This window comes from Anopheles coluzzii, chromosome 2 (genome assembly GCF_943734685.1).
Source record: "Anopheles coluzzii chromosome 2, AcolN3, whole genome shotgun sequence".
Taxonomy (NCBI): Eukaryota; Metazoa; Arthropoda; class Insecta; order Diptera; family Culicidae; genus Anopheles; species Anopheles coluzzii.
Genome location: NC_064670.1, coordinates 81345990 through 81372846, shown reverse-complemented (window position 1 = coordinate 81372846; position 26857 = coordinate 81345990). Strand labels below are relative to the sequence as shown.

General features: G+C 40.2%; 1 protein-coding gene across 1 annotated transcript; it reads right to left on the bottom strand.

Moving 5' to 3' along the window:
• Positions 1–3641: 3641 nt before the first annotated feature.
• LOC120961280 (uncharacterized) lies at positions 3642–5678 on the bottom strand. Its single transcript, XM_049605050.1, has 4 exons — positions 4641–5678; positions 4470–4562; positions 4034–4397; positions 3642–3942 (listed from the first exon to the last, which is right to left on the bottom strand). The coding sequence occupies exons 1-3, from the start codon at positions 4753–4755 to the stop codon at positions 4057–4059; spliced, it is 549 nt and encodes a 182-aa protein (XP_049461007.1). The 5' UTR covers positions 4756–5678; the 3' UTR covers positions 3642–3942; positions 4034–4056.
• Positions 5679–26857: the final 21179 nt, after the last annotated feature.

Genomic DNA, 26857 nt, shown 5'->3' with positions numbered 1-26857 from the left:
GGCAGCAGCAAGCAGCAGCAGCCCCAATGATGTAGTCCAGGGAGCCCACAGCTCTCGCAACCGTCGTGGTCGCCAAAGACCACAGCAGCAACAGCAGCAGCAACAGCAGCAGGAGCAGCAAGAATCATGGACGACGGTAGTGCGCTGCCGTCAAATTGCACAGCAGCAGCAGCAGTCTAACCAACAGCAGCAGCAACAACAGCAGACTGAGCGGTATCAGCCGCCGCAAATGAGGCAGCAGCTACAGCAGCAGCAGCAGCAACGACAGCCACAGCGACATGTGGTCGCTGCCTTGTCACAACAGCAGCAGCAGAAGCGTAAGCGTCCTAAGCCCGAACTGATAGAGATCTCCCCTAGTCAGAACCAGACTTGGGAGAGCGTCTACTTGAAAATCCGTCAAGCCGTTGACGCTAATGGGGCACCATAAGGATTTAAAGGACTTCATCATCATGGGCCGGCGCACAGACAAGGCGTTGCTACGACTGACGCTTGCCAGATCCGCAAACGCGACCTATATTCTCCAGCAAATCCGAACGATTATCAGCGAGGCTAGAACTTGCCGACACGTGACGGAAATGGCGACCTTCCCGCTGCGCAAAGCTATCGAAAACTTCTCAAACTCAAACTGCAAACATATTTCACAGCCCATAGCCGGCATCGCGAATAAATGAACACATTTTAACAGTCGTTTAAAGTTCATTTTGGTTTAACCGAGTTCATTTGTTGTTCATTCCTGTTAAAATAAACGACCGTCAAAACAGTTAACGACTGCTCGATATCGCATATAGGCAAACACGGTTAAAAAATTCGAGCAGTATAATTAAACGACTGTTAATTTGCATAGCATACGCTCTTGACAGTCGTTTGTTTAACGGCGGCATATGACCAGTCGTTACAATTAACAAATGAACTCAATGCAATCGCGATGCCAAATTCTAGCAATTTTTAACGACTCCGGTTAATTTTAAGCGACTGTTAATTTTAAACCAATTCTTTCGCAATGCCAGCTATGGGCTGTGAAATACGTTTGCAGTTTGAGTTTGAGAAGTTTTCGATCGCTTTGCGCAGCGGGGCGTCATCTTTAAAGGCCGGCGCTGTACCTGTGCCGTCGCGGAGCCAAAGTGCATCTACAGCGCCGTATACACAGCGCCGAAACGCCCAGCCGCTGACTGCCGCGTCTTCTTTAACGGCCGGCGCTGTACCTGTGCCGTCACGGAGCCAAAGTGCATCTACAGCGCCGTACACACAGCGCCGCAACGCCCAGCCGCTGACTGCCGCGTCGATTCTAACGGCCGCCGCTGGATCTGGGCCGTCACGGAGCCAAAGTGCATCTGCAGCACTATCGTCGCCTGTCGGTCCAACGAACGTCGCAGAGGATGTCTCGGGCACATTCACCACCTCTCCCTCCGTCGCTCCATCAGGGGTTCCTCCACTGAACGATGTGCCGCAGCTTATTACGGATTTGAAGGCGTACGTCGAGCGCAGGTTTGACGCGATTGACGCCGCCATCGAGTCCCTCGCCTCGGCTCTGCGGAATAAGGTGCCCATCATCCGTCAAACCTCTGGCACAACAGAGGTGATGGTGCGCGACATCTAAGTAGTGGTGTGCGCGGACCTCGTAAGGACCGCGCCACCCGTACCCGCGAGGACTTTACGCTGCAGCCCATCGATTCAGTGGAGGAACTGCACAGCATGGAGCGGAAGCTGGGAGAGGCGCAATACATGCGGGATGTTTTGACCTATTTACAGTCCCAGGTGTTTGTACCCCAGGTGGACAAGCGGCTGAAAATGGCACGCGGAATTATATTTTCGCCGCAGTTCTTGCGTTTTTCGTTGGACCGACAGGCACAATAATACACCACTAAAAAGGTGCAATAACATGACGCTTTTTGCCAGAATCGGGACTACCCATCAATTGACGGTAACCCAGGGCTATGTGAAGAATTTTTTTATACGTACTTTGAGATATGTAAAGTAGTGGGTAGGTTAGCTTTAGGTAGATGTAGAGTAGCGATAAGATGAAGTTAAATATTTTGGATTTTTTTTTTAGTTTAGTTAGGAAAGCGTTAGATTTAGGGTAGTATTTAGTTTTGTTGATTTTTTTCTAGTTTTAGTTTGTTTGGTGTTAGTTATTTTAGTTAGTTAGTTGGTTAGTTAGTTTTAATTAGCGTAGAGTAAATATTTGTTGCATTTTTTTGAATGAATTTTTGTCATATGAAATCAATGAAAATTTTTAAAATGAATTATCGTTCCAACGAAAACCGACAAAAGTTTATTTGATTTAAACACATCCGAAAAGCTTTTCTCATTATTTAGACCCCAGGTACGAGAAACGCCTGTTTTATGTTTGCAGTTTCAGTGGTTTTATTGCAGGTAAGTGTGGGGCAAAGGAACAAACACATATTCTCCCGGATTTTCAGTTTCCATTGCAGCCAGCTTACACAGCAACGTGCTGCTGGGAAAATGCTGCAGAGCGACGTTGTCCAAATCTTCCATACTGGCCGCATAAATGTTCAGGTCTGCTGAGGAGCAGGGTTGGGTGAAAGCGGGCACTTGGTTTGAAAACGTGTACTCATGCACGATCACGTTTGGTCCAGATGTTATGGCTGTTTCGTACATGACCACATCACCCAAGTTAGTCATGCACCATTGGTCGCGGAAGTTTTTCCGCAGCATGAAACCATGCCGGACAGTAGCAACTGTATCGCTACCAACCGAGCGCACCGGTTGCTTTTCTCGACCTGCCGAACTGCATCCTGGCCTTGCATATTCCACTTGCCACAGTTCTTGCAGGCGATTGGCCGCTTGAACCAAGTAGTTCCTCCCTGAATGCACCAGCTGGTTTATATCGTGCAACTTTGCTTCATACTTTTTCGCAAATATGGTGCGCAGCTCGCCAAATCTGTGGACATCTTCGTACGCGTGAAGCAAATTATGCACGTTGCTGTTTAACAGCACTGGACTATAAACTGTTCCATAGTCTTTCACAAAACGATGCAACAGTGTATTGGCCAGTTCCCATTTCGCACGATGGTAGGAGGTGGATAGTAAGGTAACGGCGACGAACAGCAACATGAAGTGTTGATACGCCGCATTATTAATTCTGCCCTTCAGTACCACAAAACCGGCGACAAGAAATAACATCTTAAACTCGGAAGCTTTTCAAAGTTTGACGTATTGCAGGTCGCGCAGTTTCCGTTGGAAATCTGAGGGCAGTTTCAATGAACGCAGGTGTGCCGACAATTCACGTTGCTGCCGTCGCGTCATCTTACAGCCCAGGTCACGGAACCCTTCCGTCCACAATATCAACAATTTGCACATGACACCCTTGTAAAAAAGGTGCATGGCCTCGGCAACCACAATGTCACATATCATGTCACATTTGTGGAGCCCTACAAGGGGTGTCATGTGAATCTTATGGTCCGGATATTTGTCAGCACAAAACAGACCATGTAAGCGCGATTCGCAAGGCGCCCCATACGGAAAGTATACGCGATTGCCGTCCCTTTCCGTGATGATGGTGCACTTCATACAGACGCTGTATGCGTTGTGCGATTTAACACCTAAAAGAATATAATAAATAAATATATATAATTTGAATTGCACAACATTACTAACTACGATCACAACTCACCTTTGATGAATGCACGCGCCGGAGAATCTGCTATGATACTTCGCAGGTGCACAGTGTAATGACGTTTGCCGATCCATATCCCAACACGCTGCAGCTCGTTCATTTCATCCACAAACTGTCCTAAATATTCCTCGGCGTATAACGGTTTTGACTCGCCGCAAAAGATCGCAACCGTCATCAACGGGGCATTAGGCAGGTTGTGGATGCCCATGAGGATGGGCCAGAATTGTGTCCGACTACTTTTGTAAAGCGGAAGACCGTCCACAAAAAAGTCGACCTCAAAGCGCTCTACGGCAGGCTGCGTGTATCTGTAATGGAAAGAAAACATACACATATACACATGGGTGAGCATAATGCACATTGTCTTATGCATCAATATAGTTGGCTTAGCCTACTTACCGAAAATAGGACCGAAGGCATGTTTATATGCCCTGGTACCATATCTCTCCACCAGAGATAGGGGTAATCGCGGACTGTGTGGATCTTGCCACGGGCGTGTTCAGGAACGTCGGTGCATCCCGTGGCAATTTCCTGCCCAGATCGTGCTGCCTCAAATGCCCCAGCAAGAGGTTTAAGGCACTGTGTGTTTGGCCGGTTTTCAGTGCCCACAGCCTCAACCCGTCCTCATAGGACAATGATCCGAACGGACTATCTGGCGCCGATGTCTCGATGCCGGGATCGCTGTCGTCGGGAACACTGTCCCCACCGATGCTTTCAGCAACCACACTGTCGTCATCGCTGTCACTCTGCGGTTGGGGATTGTCTGCCAAAAAAATTGAACACCAAACTAATGAGCGAAACGCGTAACGGTCAAAATATAACGGTCTTGACTTACCGGCCACTTCCATCGGTTCCGTTCCGGCTTCATATCCTTGAAGTGAAGGGCCCGGTCCAGCGTCATTCCCTTGCAGGGTACTCGCTCGGTTAGCTGAAACATATTTAAGAAAATGGCACAGTGTCCATTTTTAAACACTGACCTTCCACACTGCTCCCAGATTTCACATACCGGGATTGGATGGTTCCGGCTGTTCTGCTAGCCAACGTTCCCACTCCAACTGCTGCAAACGGCGCTTACTGGCGTGTTGCACCCTACCGCTATCAAAGTCCCGTTTCGAAGCCATTTTCACACCAAAATCTGCGGAAATTTGCAACTGGACAGCTGAGCACTCTAGAACAATTTGTTTATGTTTTTTTTGCAAAAGCCGCAACTTCCATTGAAAACATTTTAAAGTTAGAAAGAGATAGCCTTCGTTGAAAAGTGACAGCGCTACGGCTGACGGTTGTTTTTAACGTCCACGCAGCGACATATTTCACAGCCATGGGCCAAGGGAAACGAAGAGGCTTGAGGAAGGGGTAGCTCGATACCCTGCTCGAAGCCTCAGCCATAGGAGGAAAAGAGAACGATAGAGCGAAATATGTCAAATCCAGTGAATTTTTCGATCGCTTTGCACTGCGGGTACTTTCGAATGAAAATATTGTTTTTCCCGCGTGCAAGAAGTTATCGCTCTGACCGATTGAAAATGAAGTGGCCGTAATTCGAAGCAAGACGGTACTTCAGTATTCATTGTAAAGGTAAACACCAACGTAAAAGCAAAATTTTGTTTTCATGTTATGCTCACGATGACGATATTAAATCAAATCGTCCGTATTATGAAACATGAGCTAGGAAAGAAAATATCGTTTAGAACCACCGTTCTTGTCAATAAAAGACAAACGTAACTAGCTTAGCGAAAACGATAACTTTCCGACCTTTAATTTCTTTTGAGTATAGATAAAACCAACTCCGATAATGGCAGGTCAGATTTATTCGGATTGTCAGGATAGGACTAAGCCCATCCATCATCTATCGACTTCTCATTTTAGGAGTTTACTTATGTCCTCCTACCCAAGGTAAGCGCTCTAAACTCCAATGTCCTAAAGGTTTTTATGATCGCCAAGACGATCAAGTGTCGAAAGTCCGCTTCGAAACAGTATCAACAGTACCCAAAATTTGAACATACCACAAAGCCTTTCTGATATTACTGATTGTTTAGTCATTGATATTGATTTAAAATTGGCGAAAAAAAGTATTGAAATTGGGGTTTTTATTGATGCGCGGGTGGTAGTCCATTCTGCTCATGTTCATCTCTGTCTCATAAAGTTTTATACAGATGTGAACTGTATTTTGTCGAAACAAGTTTGTTGATTTGGTATGCACTCACGGTTACCATGAAATTTCAGCAAGAACAGCAAAGTGCTGTGAAGATTTTTCTCAACCAAAACGTTAATCCCGCAAGCCGAATACGCACCTAAAATTTATAGGGCTGTCTGTAAGCGGTTACCAAAATTTTGTTCATCCGAGCAACTGGGCATCGCATTATGTTTTCTTTTGAAGCTCAGACATGTCGTTTTGACAGAATAAATAGCTGCATTTTCAGTAATTTGTTTTACTGATATTCAGTGAAACGATAAAACCATGTATTACTCAATAGCTTTCCGTAAAAAATGTAACTGCAGCAAACTTATAAAATTTGCAGTGTATGCTTCGTACACCAAACCACCCCCCTCCCCTACTACTACTACTACTACTACTACTACTACTACTACTACTACTACTACTTAGATTAAACAATCAATAATTATATTTCATCTGTAAAGGAGAGGGCAATAAAATGTTCAAAATTTTCAAGAATAAAGTTAAGGCTTCGGTTGGATCTATGTCCTATCTTATAAGACGCCATCCATCAATTATGTAACGCTGATAGGGGCGGGGGGCGGGGGGGGGGGTCGTCAAACGTTACGATTTGTTACATGGGGGAAAGGAGGAGTTTAACCAGCAAATTTCCTTAAACTGGAGCCTTAAACTTCCCTTAAACTGTACCAGTTTAGGGAAATTTAGAAAAAGTTCTTTAAAAACACCAGTGATGTGGCTTTTTCGCTGCTTTCTTCTAGATTCGCTCGGTAATGATGTTTCTTATCGTTATAGATGGTCATGTACCCATTTTATTCTTAAATAATACCCTTTTTTATAGAATTACGTAAAAAAAGGCTTTTGTTTTTCAACAAAAACCATAGCTACGAATGAAAAATGAGCTAGACGGCATCGTCCTTCGATAGAGAAACGTCTAATTTACGAACACACCAAGTCTTGGCGCTATCAACACACTGCTCGGCGCATGTGTTCGATAATATTTTATGTTGACTTGGTTTGTTCTTTGATTTTTTGTGCACGGTTCATTGTGTTTTGGTCACTCAAATGTGTTACAAGTTTGTTACATGTGTTGAAAAGAAAAGTGTTCTCACGTACTTTCGCTAAACAGGTGCTCAGTGCATGTGGTACATTTTCATTTTAATCATATATTATTAATATATTTGTCCTGAAGGTAAGTAAGACGCGATAATTAGTTTAGGGGCGTGTATGTGCTAGCGAATTTGGGTTTAAAATTATAATTTGAATTAAGTTTCATCGTTTAACAAATTATGTTTACATTTTTTTTACAACCATTTTTTATGTGAATGTGAAAGTGAATTTGAAACGGGAAGTATTAAAAAAAAACATTGCAAAACAAATTAGTGTTCTGTTCCTAATAGGAATAAAAGCAAAACAAAAGCGTTATCTAAGCGGCACAGAAAAGCGCAAGAAAATAAAGAAAGAAGAAGAATTTATTAACACGCAAAAAATGCTTTAAACAAGTTTCTCTTTCCGCAGTCTTCTTTGAATTCAGACGAAAATAATGATGTTTTTCCGTCTACATCCCAGCAATATTCAACATTAGAAGAAAATCAAAATCTTTTCGAAACCAATGAAACACAGAATAGTCCATTGAAAACACATGATTGTCCGTCCACAAATTAGTCCAATATTAACGATATTGCATTCCGGAAACGTCCCTTTTCGGATGATTTCATCAATGAGGTTGTTAACAAGATACCTTCAAACTATGGCGACATTGCAAGTTCAAAAACGCTTTATACATTTAACCCATTTATCGCAGTCTCACTAAAGATCACTTCTACAGGAAAAAAATGACGGTGGTATTGAAGAGAGAACTTGGCTTGTGTTCTCAGAGACTTCAAAATGTTTTTATTGCTATCCGTGTTTACTTTTCTGCAATTCTTCATCTACATTTGTCGCTAGGTTAAATAACTGGAAATCTTTTACCAGCCTTTTGACGACACATGAAACATTTAAGAAGCACAAAGGTTCAATGTGTACTCTTTATAAAAGATCCCATATATTAAATAGAATCGATACTGACTTAGAATTAGACATAAGAAAAGAGGAAGAGTATTGGAGAAAAGTACTCACGCGTGTAGTTAGTACAATAACATTATTAAGTAGATTAGGGATAGCATTTAGAGGACCCAACGAAAGTGAACAAAGTGACCGGAAGAGAAATTATTAATCATGTCCGGAGTAATTGAATGAATATGACAGTTTTTTAAAAGAACATTTTGAGAAACATGGTAACCAAGGTCGTTGAAAAGTCAACTATTTATTGCATCATATTTGCGATGAGTTTCTAGACATAATGAGTGAAACTATAAAAAAGAAAATAGTCGAAGAAGTAAAGTAAGTAAAATATTACAGTACAATAGTACATTTCACACCAGACATAGCTCACATAGACAACTAACATTCATAACACGTTTTGTTGCATCTTGTGGTAAAGTCAAGGTACGTTTTTTAGATTTTATCCCGATTGACAAACATAATACGTCTTATCTAGAACAAGAAGTGTTGGATAAGTTAGATAATGTAGTGTTGACTATTTCGAACTGTAGAGGACAATCATTTGATAATGCTTCGAACATGGCCGGTACATATTCGGGACTACAAGCTCGCATTAAACAACCTACTGCAAGTGCCTTATTTATCTCTTGTGCTTATCATTGTTAAATTTAGTCAATAATTTTGCAGCCGAAAATTGTACAGCAGCTGTACACTATTTTAATTTTCTGCAAATGTTATCTACATTTTTCTCCTCTTCAACCCATCGATGGAAAGTTTTAACCGACAATTCAAAAAAACACCCGCATCAGTCACCCGTACTGTTAAAAAGATATTCAATAACCAAATGGTCAGCAAGAGCAGATGTCTTGAAAGCGGGTTTCAAAAATATCAAAGATGATTTGTAAGAAATCTATTCTGACAAAGAGGAAAAATATGCGACATTAGACAAAGCAAAAGCACTTCTAAAATAAATAGCAAAACATGAAACACCGCTGCGTTATTTGGAACACACTTCTACAGAGAATCTATGCTGTGAGTAAAGCCCTTCAGACGGTAGAATGTAAACTATTGAAAGGGGTTACACTACTGAATACACTTATTAAATTTGTAGATCATTTTCGTGTTGATTTTACAAAAGTCGAAGACAGTGCCAAAGAGATACCTGATATATCTTCATTTTTTACCACAGAAAGGCGCTCGCGTAAATGAAAATTGTTTTTTGACGAATCGCAAGAAAATAGATATGAATTTTCAGTTCGGGAAGACTTTATAGTAAATTCTTTCTATGTGATATGTGATAATGTTAAAGCAGATATTTCACAAAGTGCTGAAAAGTACGAGGCAGTTCTGGAACCATTTAATGTTTTTATGATTGGAATTTGTCAGAGGTAAACAGAAAAAAATCACTAAACAAACTATCAGAAGTATATAAAAATGATATCAATAGTAGTAATTTGCAAGAGTTTGACCTTTTTTTTTAAATCTTTATTAAAGACAATGAAGGCTTGGCAAAACCTTGTCAAATATATACAGATGGAAAAGATTGCAAGGTAAATTTACAAGCTATGTATGAAGTGGCTAAAAACATGTCGTGCACTTTCCCAAACATGGAAACGTTACTTCAAATATTTTTAACAATTCCAGTTTCAACTACATCTGGCGAAAGATCGTTTTCAGCATTAAAACGAGTGAAACCTTATTTGCGAAATTCTATGGGAGAAAAAAGATTTAATAGTCTTGCGTTGTTGTACATAGAACAAGATGTAATGAATGAACTGGAAACAGAAAAAATATGGATTATTTTAACAATAATTGCTACAAACATAAAACTTTTCATACTAACTAGTAATATTTTACTAGTTAGTAGTAGTTAGTTAGTACTTCTACGTGTACAACATACGTTTACGTATCGTTACATAATTTTTAAAAAAAATTCACAACATTTTAAATGATTGGTTCGTTTTGTCACTTGGCAGATTTCTTGGCTTTCATCGCATTATTTGTATGTACTTACGGTGCTGGTAAATAAATGTTGCCGCCAAGAAGGCTTGTCTTGTTCCATTTAACGCTTAAAAAGAAGAAATGAAAACACAAAGCATACAAAAATCTATTAAGATTTATTCATACCAAATCGAATATACTTTTGATTCAAAAATTAAGCATTAGCATACCTGGAGTTTTCTTCGTAGATCTTTAATACTACTTCATACGGAAGAGTTGACAAGAAAAAAGTTGGAGATGGAGTTGTGCAGTCTGCCGTTTTTTCGTCAGAATTGATCATTGGTCGTAATTTCACCGTTCTAAGGATTCGACTATCAGAATCTTTTTGTATTTGATTACTGTAAGGGACAACTTTTCTTTACATAAAATATTATTTAATTTTTTTGGAGCTATAGTACAAGAATAAAGGAGGTGGGATGGTTCTTCCAACCTTAAAGTTTGTTACACTAGGAGGTCGAATTTTGGAAATTTGGAATAAATATTCGAACAAGTATCCCAGCAGTTTAATAAAGCCAGGCTATATCATTAACGGCAGATGGTTGGACCAATTTAAACAATACAGCTTTTTGTGCGTTGACAGCTCATTCATTTGATGAAGCAGATAACTTACATTCTATTTTGTTATAGTGTTCAAAGTTGGAGGGATCAATATATATATATATATATATATATATATATATATATATATAAATATATATATATATATATATATATATATATATATATATATATTGGGGGATCATTTATAATGCTCAGGTTGAAGAATCTGCCACGAATTCTCAACCTGCACATCCGTTCGTTGGCCACCACCCGATCGCTCTCTGCTGCATCGCACCCAGGACCACGAACGCAGTACCGAGCTCGCGCGTCTCTCCACCGCTCTGGTAGATCGTGCAGTTGCTACGGTACTGGCACACCGTCACGCCTTTTCAGCATGCCTCTTGAAGTGCTACTATTTCGAAACCACGGGCCCAGACCTCATCGAACGCAATTCAGGTCTTCACATCCGATGAGAGGGTTTTGAAGTTCTATGTCCCGAGCTTCCAAACGTAAATCTTTTTCTCATGCGTGGGTCTGAATCGATTGGTCCGATACGGTACTTCTTCTTGTTGACTGTTCGTTGCTTTGGTGTTTTTTACGAGGGTGGCTTGCAAGTCCTCTCCCCTAATCTCCAGTCTCGTCGTAGGGCCTACGCTTGTTGGCTTTTTAGAGTCCTGCTGCGAGCCAAGACGGAAGAAGCCAGCGCAGCCCTTCGGGAAGAGACATACGGTGGGGGGAAGCCGTTCCTAACATGAAGAACAGACGCTCCAAGGTAGAATCATGAAGATCAATCATCTACCCCCCTCTCAATTTAGCCATGCAACCCATCCGCCCAAGGGGTTGGGTTTCCCCGTATACCCAAGCTTGGATAATTGAGAGACATGTTACCGTTCTGTAGCCGGTCTTGTGGTACAGTCGTCAACTCGTACGACTTAACAACATGCCCGTCATGGGTTCAAGCCCCAAATAGACCGTGCCGCCATACGTAGGACTGACTCTCCTGCTATGGGGGGTAATCCATAAGTCACTGAAAGCCAAGCCCACAAGTGGTACAGGCAGGCCTTGACCGACAACGGTTGTTGAGCCAAAAAGAAGAAGAAGAAGTTACCGTTCTGTACGACGGGGACGTATTGAGTAGGAGTAAGAGGTGTAACATTAACATTAAACATTAAATCCGGCCCGCGAAGGGATTTGACTGATTTTGAAAGATGGGAAGAAACGATTCGTACACAAACTACTGAAGATCTTTTAGTATACCATATTAAACCATCGTACTTTTTAAACTTTTAATTAAAGTACTATGGAATAACGGACCGTTCAGTATGTTCGAACTCGAGATCAATATCCCCGTAACTTTTGCATGGAAACAATTGACTTTTTTTCGGCTGGCTGTAGAAAAACACTAGGAGAGATAATTTCTTTACATTTATCAATTCCTCTAATATTTTCGCTACAAAATTATTAGAGTATAATTTTTGCATCACGGGTGTTATATCGAAATTCATTTAGTTTTCGCGTAACTCTTTGCCACTGCAAAGCCAGTCGGAGCGATTTCTATTTCCTGATCTGTTTCTTCATGTTTCCCAGGTATTATAGAGCACGTTGAAAGCTTGCTTCGTTGGATAGATGAAGACTGGATAGATAACATTGAAGCATCTTGTCGCTAAACTAAATGAAAATCATAACGTGACTGTTTCAATTTCAACTGTTTCACGGGCTATTGAAGGTTTCCATTATACATTCAAAAGAATGCATAACGTTGCTGCACGGGCTGTTTTGCCATCCGCTGAGGACGGAAGAAAAGAATATGCTGAAAGTTTCATTCAACTACGCAATGAATATGCAGACGATACCATTTTTTTATTGATCAAATTGGGTTCCAAGTTTCAATGAGAGTTAATTATGGCCGATCGTTGGTAGGTCTAAGAGCAGTCCAAGTGGTGCCTGCTTTACGTTCGCGTAATTTCTCAGTTGTATCTGCTATGACAAGAAACGGGATGCTTCATTATTAGCTACACAACAGAACCATCAATAGAGATAAATTTAAGGATTTTTTTTTTAATAATCTCCACGCAAAACTTTAAAATTCAAACATTCAAAGATGTGCCATGGTGATGAACAATGTGCTGTTTCATCGTAATTGCGATGTAAAAAGCGTTATTGAAGACAACGGCCATAAATTGAAATGAATGCCTCAATTACTTGATTTTCTTTTCATAAGCTTAATGCATCGCGCGGTCACAGAATAAACGTTGCGCTGTAATGAAATTTGCGCGAGCTACCGTAAATTCATAGGTAGCTGAGAGCGATCCAAACGTAGCTGAAAACAATCCAAACGTAGCTGAAGACGATCCAAACGTAGCTGAAAACGATTCAGACGTAGTTGATTGCGACCCATTCTCATGGATTGCGATCCATAGCAACCGGATAAAGATTCAGAAGAAAGTGAGAATAGGGGTAAGTCGATAGATTACTCTTAATCTATGTATTTATGGGGAATATTAATATACGAAAGCCAACCGAACCAAAGTGTCTGTTATTTTGGCATATGTCTTCTTTTTCTTCTTTTGCCTCAACAATCGTTGTCGACCAAGGCCTGCCTGCACCTCTTGTGAGGTTGACTTTCAATGAATTTTGGATTACACGTAATAGCAGGTTAGTCAGTCCTACGTATGGCAACACGGTCGATTTTGGGCTTGAAACCATGTTGTGAAATCGTACGAGTTTTTACTTTTAGCAAAGCGAAATCACCGTTACTTCTGGCTTAGAACCAGAAAGTAAAGTTAAATTGCCAGTCGGTCAAAGAAAGAACACCATTCGGATGATTGTGGGCGAAAAGGAAATATTGTGTTATCCTTTGCCAGTAGATAGTCTTGATAAAGAATTCACGCATATAGTCACTGCTGCAAAGCCGTATCGGAGTGTATCTATACCTAGAACAAACGATGTCGGTGAACCAAAAATGATGCTAACGAAAGTATCTCACTTCAATTCCAGGCCGTCATCAAATATGCTGGAAGATGTACCGAGTACATCACGGTAGAATCTAAGGCCGATACAGGTGCCTCGGCACACCGCTGTTCCACCGGTCTCTGCTGAAACAGGGCAGCGTGATACGTCACGGCAGAATATGAGGTCGGTACAGGTGCCTCGACCTAACGCTGTTCCGCCGGTCTCTGCTGAAACAAGGCAGCCTGGTACGTCACGGCAGAATAAGAGGCCGTTAAAGATGTCGTTTTCCCTGGCACCGTCGTTTCTAGTTGAAAACAATCAGAACAGCATGCCAAAACAAACACATCAGATGTGCACGACCAGGGCTACAAGTTCCGTATCAACGCAGACGGAATCAAAGCATAGTTGCTCAATCTCATCATTGGAAAAAATAGATCATTTGCATCAATATGTGGAACACGCAGTGCAATCAAAAATCTTTGTTCTTCCCAGAACGAGCCAAAATGAAATATTCCAATTCAGACCTCTGCAAAGCAAGGCAGAAATAGATGCATTCGATAACCAGCTTGGATGTGATGGTGTTTTTAAAGGAAATATTTTTAATTTTATTTTGTCGATAGTAAATAACACCAGAATAAATTACATATTGCATCGGGCAATTGATGTTATTTTTTCGCGGAGCTTATTTGCCGATTGTAGTTGGACAGGATGCTATCGTTCCGGCGCGAAAATAGGATTGAGATATTACATCCATATAGTTAGACTTTTGAACGCTTGGGCGAACTTAATAATATTCTGGTACAAAAATGTTTTCAATCAAAAACAAAAAATGCAAAACGGCGAATAGGGTTGCTATGGCAACGAAAACCGAGTCCCAGAGAACCAGTGCTTTCGCAAAATTGGCAATTGCCATCCTACAAGGAAGATGGTGATGTTGTTTAACTGTTGTAATCTTTGTAAGCAGGTTATGAATCAATATTGTTTAAGTTTTTTTTAAAGAAAAATATCTGTGTGAAAACATTGTTGTTAAAACTTTCGCGCGTATCATACATTATATAAATAATTAGTACAGTGTTTTTTTTTTAATTTACACCTACTGGGTTTAAAATTCCAATAGACAACTGTCCACGTGTTTAGAACAATCGTTCACTTGAAGAGATAACACAGCACATAAAGACGCTTATAAATAAATGGACATATGTTTATTCGACTGGTAAACCCTTTACGAACGAATAACATATCACCGTGGTCTTTCAAAGGAACAGATACAAGTTTACATAAAATGTTGGATGGGGTATGCTCAGTTATTTGGGGTTCTACGTTTCTTATGTTACCCTTACTGATTAAAAGTTGAGCACTGGAAAATGAGATGGTAAAGTATTCTTCTTTAAAAGTAAGCTTCTTTCCATGTATCACTAGAGAAGAAGCTACGTTTGCTGCTGAACAATACTCAATGATTTCGTAGTGAGTGGAGAGAAACCAACCATTTCGATTACCTATCTTTAAAATGAAATCTTTACAGTGAAGAGTAACGTTAATGCCTTTTCCTTGGATGTTATAATTAAAAGACTCATTGTCCTCTGGAGCATTGAAGATTTATAGTTCTGACAACCGATTAATCACCTGCTCCAGGTTTTCCATCCACTTCGAATTAGAAGCTTCAGAAGCTGTAATGCATTTTCAAAGGGATATGCCGTCATTGTGTTGAGTGGCCCTTTATCCTCAGCTTCGCTAGCCACACGCAACAAATTGTGTATGTTGCTGCTGATGTATCCTTCCCCATATATTTTAGCAAAGTCAGTCACAAAATTCTTCAGCATTTGACGTGCCACAGGCCACAATCTTTTGTAAAATTAAAATAGCATGAAGTGGTTGTATGCTTCAGGGCTTATTCGATCTTGTAGTACAACAAGACTAACATAGTGCAAAAATGAACTATTTTCAGAGTCTTTCCAATATTTTACATCGTCTAATTTTCGAAACTTACGGTGATGGTATGGTTTCAAGGCAAAGCAATGTTTTGCAATTCTCGGGAAATAGCGTTAAGATCATTGGCCGACCACTGCTCAGCTCCAAACAATCCAAACACATAGGCCTGTATAAATTTGCGCATAACACCTAAATCGTTGAGGTTCAAACGGTCGACGAAAACAACATTTAACACCATGTCGAAATTAAGAAGTTTTTCTAGAGGTGATGTTTTGTTATGGTGTTCTGGACAGGCACGACCTCGAAAATTTTCGTTAGTTCTAGGCGGAGCACCCACCCCCGGGAAACAAACTGCACGTGAAACTGGGTGCCGGTAACCAACCACAGTACACTTCATGCAGCCGTTTTCCCTACGTGTGCTATCACACCTACAACGGAATAAATGTATCAGAATAATTTATTTTAAGTTTCAAATGAATATGTATATATAATACTTTTTTTAAGTACCTTTAAAACCGGTGAATCTGCAATAAAAGCTCGCACGCGTATTTCCGGCATTGCTTGATTACGTCCGATAACGATGCCTTCGCACATCAACGCACATCATAATCTTCGAAAATATTCATCTGCTGAATGTGGTTTGCTGGTACCACAAAAAATTGCTACCGTCATCGGTTTGATGTGGGGCATCCCATGCACACTCATCAACACCGGCCAAAAAGTATCTCTTGCCACTTTTATGCAGTGGTATTCCATCCAAAGAAAGGTTTAGTTCCAATGTAGTGTTAGGTGCTACATTAATATTTCTTTTGAGACCATACAAAAATGATTTAATGCATTAAAATAATATCCACAAAACACATGTGGTGACACAACGTGTAATCGCTTCTTAAGACGCGTTACGCATAGCAAACACATACATAACGCATCGCGCGTAACGTGTAGCACTCACTCACTCACTAACACTAACAATAGCAAACGATTGCACTGCTACCATTAGATATTAGATTAGAATTAAATTTTATGTTAGAAATAAAATTATTCTACGAGTGACCATCAAGTGAGTAACAAGCCAACTCATTTCGTACACCCGAAAGTAGTGAAATCAGCTTGAATAACCCCATACACTGTTGAGCTTCTCGGATTGTTGCGACAAGTGCCTATCAGGCAACACCGAATGATTACCAATCGGGCCACACTTTGCACACCACACACACGAATGAACTCTGAATAAAGATTATTCCTGCATTAAGCGTACAAGCGAACACACGTCTTTTCATTTGGTAAAACAGTCCACTCGGTATTTCCACTTTGCGTTTCTCTTCCAGTTCAACATAGACAATACCAAAAAATTTTACAAACAAAATACATAAATATGTGAAAACATGTAGAACTTTTTATACGTAGTAAAACAAATCTACAAGTTTATGCTCACCTAAACGCATTTTTAAGGCATTTGCCAACCCCGTTATACCAAAATCTGCCATAACCAATGTTTACAATATCCTTTCTGCTTTAGGCCCGTGTCTGTGCTCCATCGCATGCGATTTTATCGCACGTGCTGTCAAACGCTTTTTCGTATAATATTGCGATTATTTGGATGATTTTAATAATATAACGATTATGAAAAATTAAGTTGAGATTGTTCCTATAAAACACCACACATTTAGTTTGACAGATAAAATCGGATGCGGCGTCCGACGATATAAAAAAATTTTGATTCCGTCGTACGACGAAATCGCACGTCCGACGTTATCTGTCAAATCTCATATAAAATTTTGACAGGCCTTCCGATAAAATCGCATCCGATGGAGCACAGACACGGGCTTTATTCAGTCCGTAACAATGTTCTTGCATCATTGGGTGGAATGTGTTCCGTTTTTTCTCTAAAAATTCTTAAAATTATGTTTACAGAAGAATGCGGTGCATTCGTCTTCCGAGCCCAAAAACGAAGACAGTCAAGTAAATAATGATCTCTAAAATTGAACATTTCGTGGCCAGGGTAATCTTCTTGCTCTTCTTGACTGCCGAAGTCATCATTAGCTACATCAAGTATGATTTCCTCTTCTGGAACAACATTTCCTGTTTCGTCCATAACCCAGAGAATGTCATCAACAATATGGGAAATATTATTATTTATGGAAAATGCCGAGTAAAGGAATAATCAAATGATATATAAGTAAACGCTAGTAAAATATTCGAAATTTAAGTAATTTATATTTTACTAAAAATATACATCTTTATGGTAATACTAGCTGATTTACCCGGTTTCACGCAGGATAAAATTAATGTCCCGTTTTTACTAAAAATAGAAGAATTTCTATCTACAATCAGATCCGCTTGGGTACTACTGAGTTTTTGGTTTACCACGGAGTTTATTGGACCCATATATACCATACAGGACCCATATATACCATACCATATATACAGGCACTCCAGGATATATGCTATTAATGCCGACTGGAGGCAATCGCGTATCTCTGATATTAGCGTATGTCGAAATTCGATATTTTCGGTCAAATTATAGCTAACTCCCGTATCATTCTGCTTGAAGGGATAGGTTTTAGCCATTAAATTAGTTATTTGATCTGATTTCAACTAAAAAATTGAAACTTTGTGCTATTTTAAATGGTTTTTAAAATTTTCCGTAAAGAGAATTTATTTTGAGTTTGGCATTTGATGTGCCAAAGTAGTATAAGAACTGTCAAATTAAGAAAATCTAAAGAAAATCAAATTAACCCGCTGCGCAAAGCGACGGAAGAAATCATGGAGTTCTGAGAATTTTATCATGCCTTCCTTTTCTCTCCAACGGCAAATTTGTCGAGCAGCTCGTCGAGCTACCCGTCCCTGGCTCCGCCTCATACCCCTCGCCTGAGCGCGCTGTCGAAGATTTGGATGTGTTGGTGCGTCAGACGGCCAATCGCTGTCAGCCATCGTCCGTGCTTTTTCCCTCCATAGCGCTATCTCATTCTCGCGTGTGGTCAATGCTCTCGAGCTGTTGTGGCGCCTAAAAATGCCGTTAACAAACATTGCGGCGATGAAGTTGCATTTTCCCAAATCAAACCAAAAAAGCGCAATGAGTTCAAACGCTGCCACGTAAAAATGACTATGGAATCGCTAGTTCACGCAGGAGAGTTTGTTGCGCATCGCGCAGAACTCTAATTCGCATTGACACGTTCAGCCCGGCGCTGATTTTCGCACTTTCCGTTCCACCAGCATCAAGAACGGAAGCTGATTGTGAAACCGGCATACTGGAAAGTCCACTGGCAGTCCCTGGGGCCTGCCATCGAACTGAACGTGCTAAGCATTAAGCATAACACTAAGCTGTTGATTTCGTTTGTTGTGGATTACATAGATATGCTAAGCATCCTGCGCATGGTTGTGAGTGTGCGTGTGTATGCAAAACTGTCGCCAAATGTAATTTCTTCCGGAATGTTATGATCCATCGGTCAAAGAAAGGAAGGTGTGCATGATAGTGGCGGATTAGGGGAATCGGGGTCCCTAGGCGGAATGACGTGTTGAGGCGCCTCTAAATGGTAACTGATGACAGGGAGGAGGGGGTACTGGCACACAGCTGTTGGGAAATAGAACAGTATACTTATATTGCCGGCGGGGGAGGGGGGGAGGTGTGGCCATAGGACCCCTACGATCATCGGTCACAGGCCCTAAAATTGTTGTCACCATGGGGAGGGGGGGGGGGGGAGGTGCAAATGGTTCTCCAGCCACGGAGCCCTAAAGACCATCTTTCCGGGGGCCCTTGTCGCTAACACTCTGTCCACTTGTAGACACACGGCATACTACAGACTAGAGATCTTCGGTGACCGCCTAGTCCGCCTACCGTTAGATCCACCACTGGTTCATGACGGGGTCTTTTTTTTACTGTGGATGTGCATCCTTCCCCCTGCCTGCAGCGTATGCATCGAGCAGGAGACAGTGTGGCAGTATGCAAGTTGCACGCTGGATAGGAGCGGTCCCGCGGCACCGCCATCATTCCGCACATCTGCATGCCCGTCGTGGGTTCTAACCGCGTAAGAACCGTTCGCCGTAGCAAGAACTGACTATCTGGCTACGTGGTACTCAAGTCCTGAAAAGGCCGGCATGATCGCGTAGGCCATTACGCCAATAATAATAAGAATAATAATAATAAGAACTTAGCATAGCAGTCCACACTCGGGGAAGGTTTTTGTTTTGACTTTGGTGCTGCCGGGTGTCCCGCGGTGGTGCGACAAATGCACGGAATGCAATCGACCAAAACATGAACCTACCGATCCGAACCCATTCCAAGGCATTGCCGGTCAATCGGCGTCATGATAACTACTCCAAATCAACAAGCCACCAGATTCTGGACGGACAGATGCAGCACCATACGCGCACCGTAATAAACAAATCCAGAATCCTCTTTTGTATGGATTCAATTCAAAATGTTGTTTCCACTTGCGTCCGCTAGCTGAATTAGAAATAAATGTGCAACATATTACACACACGTTTGGTTTGATCGTGTGTCTTTTTGATACCCCCAACAGCAGAGCCGATCGCAAAGATGCCAATGCCAATGGTTTTGTTGTCTCACAGGTAGCGAGATCGAAAATGCGTGGTATTTTGTAGCCGCAGCGGATGAAAATGTACCCATCAGAATCAAATAGTTTTGGGGTTTCCAAACGCACGCACACACACAAACACGCGCGCGCAAACTCACACACAAACACGTGCGCGCAAACTCACACACAAACACGCGCGCGCAAACTCACACACAAATACGCGCGCGCAAACTCACACACAAATACGCGCGCGCAAACTCGCACACACACACACACACACACACACACACACACACACACACACACACACGCGCGCACACATGCATGAACGCGCGCACGCCAGCACGCACGCACACACACACGCACGTACGCTCGCCCGCGAGCATGAAAGCGCGCACGCCAGCACGCACTCACGAAAGCGCGCTCGCGAGCACGCACCCCCGAAGTCGCGCAAGCACGCATTCCCCCCCTCCCCCTAGACCACCTTCCCCCCCCCCTTCCCGCACGAGCGAGTACGACTACCTTATCGGTAGAACGGCTGGTTCAGCTATCTTGTAGCGCATCCTCATTCAAAGCGCCGGGCGGGGTGGGGGATCGCGGCATGATAGAGTGAACAGTCACTTTTCCCGCGATGTGTGTGTGTGACGAGACCCGAAAACGCGAGACAGATTTCGGCACATTAAAAAAAATATTTTATTGCCACTACACACTGTGCTACATGATGCTTAGAAGGTCGTTGAAGCATCAAACATGTTCAAATTAAAAAATATTAGATTAGTGTTAGACGTTCTCCTACGCTTGTTTTAAATAGGCTTCTTCACCCTCAATTGGCAGGGGCATCGAATGGTCTCATCAGCAGCGGCACGAAATAAAATAATCCATCAATACACCGATAACACTTTGAATCCCAATCCAGCTTCTCCCACAGCGTCTCAAGGTCACACACAAATTAATAAATGCTAACACCCACCAATAGCAATACACAACCGCAATGCACATATGAGTATCAACGCATACACCGCAACAACCAATCAGCTGGCGGCGGAAGGCACGGGCTGAAGCGCAAGTAAGGCAAGGCAGGGCGAGGGAGGGAGAAGAAGCGGACGAAAAAATGGGCGCCAATTTTTTTAAATTTTTTGACCGTTTTTTTTGCTCCGCCGCCGCCCGAAATGTCCGAACTGTCCGAACTGCCTGAACTGCGCGACCCAGCGCAGGAATCGCTGAAGAACAGCGCGGGAGACCAGCCAAAATCTGCGCTGGCCAGCGCAGAATTTGGTACATTTTCTGCGCTGGAAACTGCTCGAATTTGCGCAGCGGGAAGATAAGCTAAAAAGCTATCGCGATTGCAAGGACTCGTGCGGGCTCGCAAACTGCTCGAATTTGCTTGCGGGGTTTTAACACCAGTGTAAACTGCACTTAACACCGAGTGTCAAAGCGCTGTATACAACAACAACAATACTGCTCTTGGCATGGGATTAGAAAATTGCTAATAAAATCAGTTTAGTGCAACTTCTGAAAATGATGTGAGTCTTAAAACCTATTCTCATACCACCATAAGGTGTGTGCAAAGTTTCGTTAAAAATGATCCAGCCGCTTCGGAGCTTGCTCGCAACAAACACCGTGACACGAGATTTTTATATACAGTGGCCGGCAATATAAAGTGGCCACTACTTACAATTTTACATTTTTTCCATTTTTTCCGTGAAAAATGAAGTTATTGTACTGCTTTATTTTTTGAAACTATGTCCGTGATATGCTTAAGAATGCGCAGTACCATAACATGCCAAAAATGAGAAGTTTGCTTCAAGAAAAAATATTTTTGTCCAAAATTGATCAAAATCACTGTGCCAAAATAAAGTGCCCACTTTATTCATTCTACAGAAAATATTTTTCTGAACAAATATAACACCAAACTTATAATTTATATGCGTTCTTCTTGCATTCTTTACATGTTCGATGATCTTTGGCGTTTTTTTTTTCTAATTTTTAAAGGTTTATCTAGTTCTGCATCTAGTTTTTGAATCTGGTTCTTCTCAAGCGTTATCAAGAGCTTTAAATTTAAATTTATTTGTTTGTGACACCAGTTTTATCCACCTTTGCACATAGTATCTGCCTCAAATTCTCGATGGAACCAAGATTTAGACTTCATGGAAGACATGCAAGGTGTTTCATACGATACTAGTTGAGAAATGTCTTTTGTATTGATTGTGTGTGTTGAGATGATAGCCTGTAGGAACATGTTTTTAGTTTTCAAACCCCATTTTTTTAAAGAAATATCCCAAAGTATTGATGAAGTAATGTTAAAAAAGATATCAGCCATAGTTGTACTTTCGATTCACACCAGTTTTTACGCTACTCCTAAAGATAAACACCCCCTAGCTATCACATTGCAATTTTCGTAATTTACTGCCCGTTAGATGTGGCGTTCTTCAACTTCCTCGCTCGAGCTACAGCAATCTAACAAAGCCAATTGGCTTCAATATGATCAAGAACATACAGATATATCGTTAGATTGTTGAAAAACTGATATTTGGACAGATGAGTCCAAATTAGAACTGATGTTCAAAAATATCTAGACGTGATCCAACAAACCAATATGTATGAAGAGTGCAATGTGATGACCAGGGAGGGGTTTTCTATGCGAGGAGTGGGGAGCATGGTATGAATCGACGGCATAATGAAAGCTTATACCTGTATAAGCATCTTGTGTGAATTTATCTGTCTTCTGTGAAAAATACGGAGTTAGTAAATAAATTTATGTTACAACAGGAAGACGACTTAAGTTATACACGAAGAATTTTTTATTTATTTATTTTTTTTTTTCATTCAAATCGAATAAAACTTCTTTAATGTTAGTCTTAACTTTAATCCTATCGAGATTTCGTGTGCAAATTTTGATGCAAATGTGGTGAGAATGACGTGATTAGGAAAAACAAAATATGTTAAAGCTCTGAAATACTCCTAGGAAGAATAAATGCCAAATATGTGCAAATAAAACAAAATAAATTATGTCAAAGATCCTCGAAAATGTAAAAAATGCGAGAGGAACGCATATAAATTATAAATTTGATGTTATTTTTGTTCAGAAAAATATTTTGTGTAGAATGAATAAAGTGGGCACTTTATTTTGGCACAGTGATTTTGATCAATTTTGGAAAAAATATTTTTTCTTGAAGCAAACTTCTCATTTATGTCATGTTATGGTACTGCGCATTCTTAAGCATATCACGAACATAGTTTCAAAAAATAAAGCAGTACAATAACTTCATTTTTCGCGGAAAAAATGGAAAAAATGTAAAATTGTAAGTAGTGGCCACTTTATATTGCCGGCCACTGTATATAGACATTTAAGGATTATGTTTACATATACCGATTCATTTCACTCTGCCAGTAAGGTAACAGAACTTTCTGTTAAATTATTATACTTTGTCACTAACCCACACTGTTTGCTACTATTGTTTGTTAACAATAATAAAAATAAATAAATCTAATAACTGCTGCTCTAATAACACTGCTTTGCCCTTGCCCTGATTCGGCGGTAAAATAGGCCAGTTTTCTTCGATGTTTCAACGGAAGAATGCATGATGAATTTCACTAAAATAAATTATTTTTGATAATCACATCATCATCAATCAAATATGAATCTATTCTTATCAAATTACCTGGACATGTTATCAGTGTTCCACGTGTCATTTTGCTAAGCGTTCTAAGTCAAAACGTAAAAACTACGTGTGAAACAATCTCGCACGACAAAATCGAGCAGTTTTGTAGTTCGGATTTTCGATCGCTTTCCGCCAAAAGCGATCGAAGAAGCGACCCGCACGACAAAATCGAGCAGTTTTGTAGCTCGGATTTTCGATCGCTTTCCGCCAAAAGCGATCGAGAAAGCGAGCAGAAATGTCAGGGAAAACGCTTGGATTCCGATCGAAGAAATATTTCAATCCTAAAATTTCAGTGCTGAAAATTAAAATATTTAGAAAAATTTCACTTATAAATTTGCAACAATTTTGAATGCGAAATATTTCACAGCCACGGGTTGTGAAATATGTTTGCAGTTTGAGATTGCGAAGTTTTCGATCGCTTTGCGCAGCGGGATAGGAAGCAGAAATTTGAATCGTTGAAGCGAAATATTGCAGCGCAGCGCAACTTATTCGCAAACATTAAAAATGAAAATGAAGCAGTGACGAAATCTAGCTTACAAATAGCTCATTTAATAGCAAAACATGGCAAACCCTTTACTGATAGAGAACTGATAAAAACTTGCTTGGTGACAGCAGCACAAGAATTATGTCCAGAAAAAAGCAATATATTTGAATCAATCACACTTTCAGCACGCACTATAATTAGAAGAGTGGAAGATATTAGTAATGACATCATTGCTCAATTGAAGTTTAAAGTTGAAAGATTTGATTGGTTTTCACTTGCGATAGATGAGTCGACGGATGTCACTGATACGGCTCAGATGCTTATATTTATCTGAGGCGTTAATAATGACTTTGAGGTGATTGAGGAGTTGTTATCTCTCTTAAGTCTTCACGGAACCACAACAGGAGAGGACATATTTTCTAAGGTCGAAAAAGGTGTGAAAGAATATGGTTTAGGTTGGGATAAATTGAAATGTGTCACAACTGATGGCGCCAGAAATATGTGTGGGAAAAGCAATGGCTTAATAGGACACATATTTAAGGCTTGTGAGAATATTGGGAAACCGAATCCTGTGGCAATACATTGTATCATGCATCAACAGGTCCTATGTTCCAAAAACAAATATATTTCGAGTGTGACAGAAGTAGTAACGCCAGTAGTAAATTTCATCCGTTCTCGTGGCTTAAACCACCGTCAATTTCGGGCATATTTACAGGAAATTGATGCAGCTTACTCAGATATACCTTACCATACAGCTATTAGATGGTTAAGTAACGGAAAAGTTCTTCTGAGATTTATAGAACTCAAAGCAGATATTATGTCATTTTTAGAAGAAAAAAATTACTCACAGTCCTTGTTACTTAATGAAGAATGGCAATGAAAACTAGCATTTGTAACAGATATTGTAGGATATCTTTAAATTTTCAAGGTGAAACAATGCTGATTTGTGAACTTTATTCCATTGCAAAATCTTACAGACAAAAATTTTCTCTATTTAAAACACAAGTAGAAAACAACAATTTTAATCATTTTACCTGTTGAAAAAAAAACAACAGCATTCATCCAACACATTATTTCCAAAAACTTTTGCATCTGCCTTATAAACAGAGCTTAACGAACAGTTGCAACAACTTTTTTCTGATCTAGATTCAGACAAAAAACAATCTTTGTATCCTACAAAATCCTTTCAATGCCGATATTAATGACGTTCCAGCAGAACTCCAATAAGAATTAATTGATTTAAAAAACAATTACAGTCTTGAAACAAAATTTAACGATATAAATCTTATTGATTTCTATCAAATGTTACCCCAAGAACAGTACAGTAATTTAATATCGTTTGCTAAATCTTATATCTCATCTTTGGCAGCACATAAAAATGTGAAAAAACATTTTCAAAAATGAACTATACCAAATCCCATTACAGGTCTTTATTAACTGATGACCACTTGCAATCAATTTTAATAATAGGATGTACAAATATTGAACCCCGCTTCGAAGATATAATTGCTGAAAAGAAACAATATCATCAATCCCATTAATTGGTATTTTTAACCAACAATTATGTATGTAGGACACTATAGCGCAATAATTTTATAAAAATAATAAAAAAATCTGAATTCTCCTGGCCCGCGGCTCTCCATCATTTACCATATTTGGTTCTTTGTCTCAAAAGTTTGCCGACCGCTGCACTAAACTGTACATACATTCAAGAACGAGATGGCATACTATTTGGTGGACCTACACATGGAGGACCTTCGCAAATTACAACACGCGTACTCATCAATCCAAGAATACTTTATATGTATTAGATTTATACACTGCATTAGTACACCGCTTTATGGTAATTGTGTTTCATCAATTTGTCTAGTACATAGTTAATGATATGTTAGTACACACAATGTTAGTAAACTTTCCATTTTTATATTTTTTTATCATTTTCATTCAATCTTCTTCTTTGGCTCAACAACCGTTGTCGGTCAAGGCCTGCCCCACTACTTGTGGGCTTGGCTTTCAGTGACTTATTGATCCCCCATAGCAGGATAGTCAGTAATAAGTATGGCGACACGGTCCATTTGGGGATTGAACCCATAACGGACATGATGTTAAGTCATATGAGTTTCATTCAATGGCTTATCAAAAGCGGTGATGTTGCAAAGAACACAAAGAAAAAAGCGAAGAAAGACAACATTGAACATTGATTATCACTCAGGTGGACTGGAGGAAGTGCAGTGAAAAAATATGCAGTTAATTTAATTATTCGTTTTATTTCGTTTACTAACAACACTCTTTCTTGTATTCTTGGAAGCTCTTCGTATGAAATGTTAGATCGCATGTATAAAAATAAAATACCTATTTTATCATACATAACCACATTTAAAATAAGTTCAAAACTTTATCAAAATCACTGGGAAATCGTAGAAAAAACTGCTTAAGTGCTCTGATATTTGAATTCAACCACAAAAGAAATTATGGTGGAAAATCAGCTACATTATCAAAATTGGGTGTGTTAGTCAAATCTTTGATTTTTCAATTAAAAGTGCGTCTCATTCACATACCAACGGCAAACAGCTAGCAACATAAATTATGACAGGGATTGAAGATAGGTTCAACACTCGTAACTATAAGGACGTTTCATCATTAGCAATACTACTTGATCCAAGATTTAAAAAAGAAGGGTTCTTAGGAAATTCCATAGAATACGAGGAGGCGTATGTTTGTTTGCTTGAAAATGTTTAATTGAAAAATTTACTTGGCGGAAGAGTGGATTAGAAATATACCTTGGATTATAAAAACTTGCGCGAGAGAGTTTCTTCGAAAACAGGACAGATGTTGACTCAAAAAAAAGTCGACTTGGAGGCAGGAAAGTAAAGTAAAGGATAGTATTCGTTCAATTCAACTACA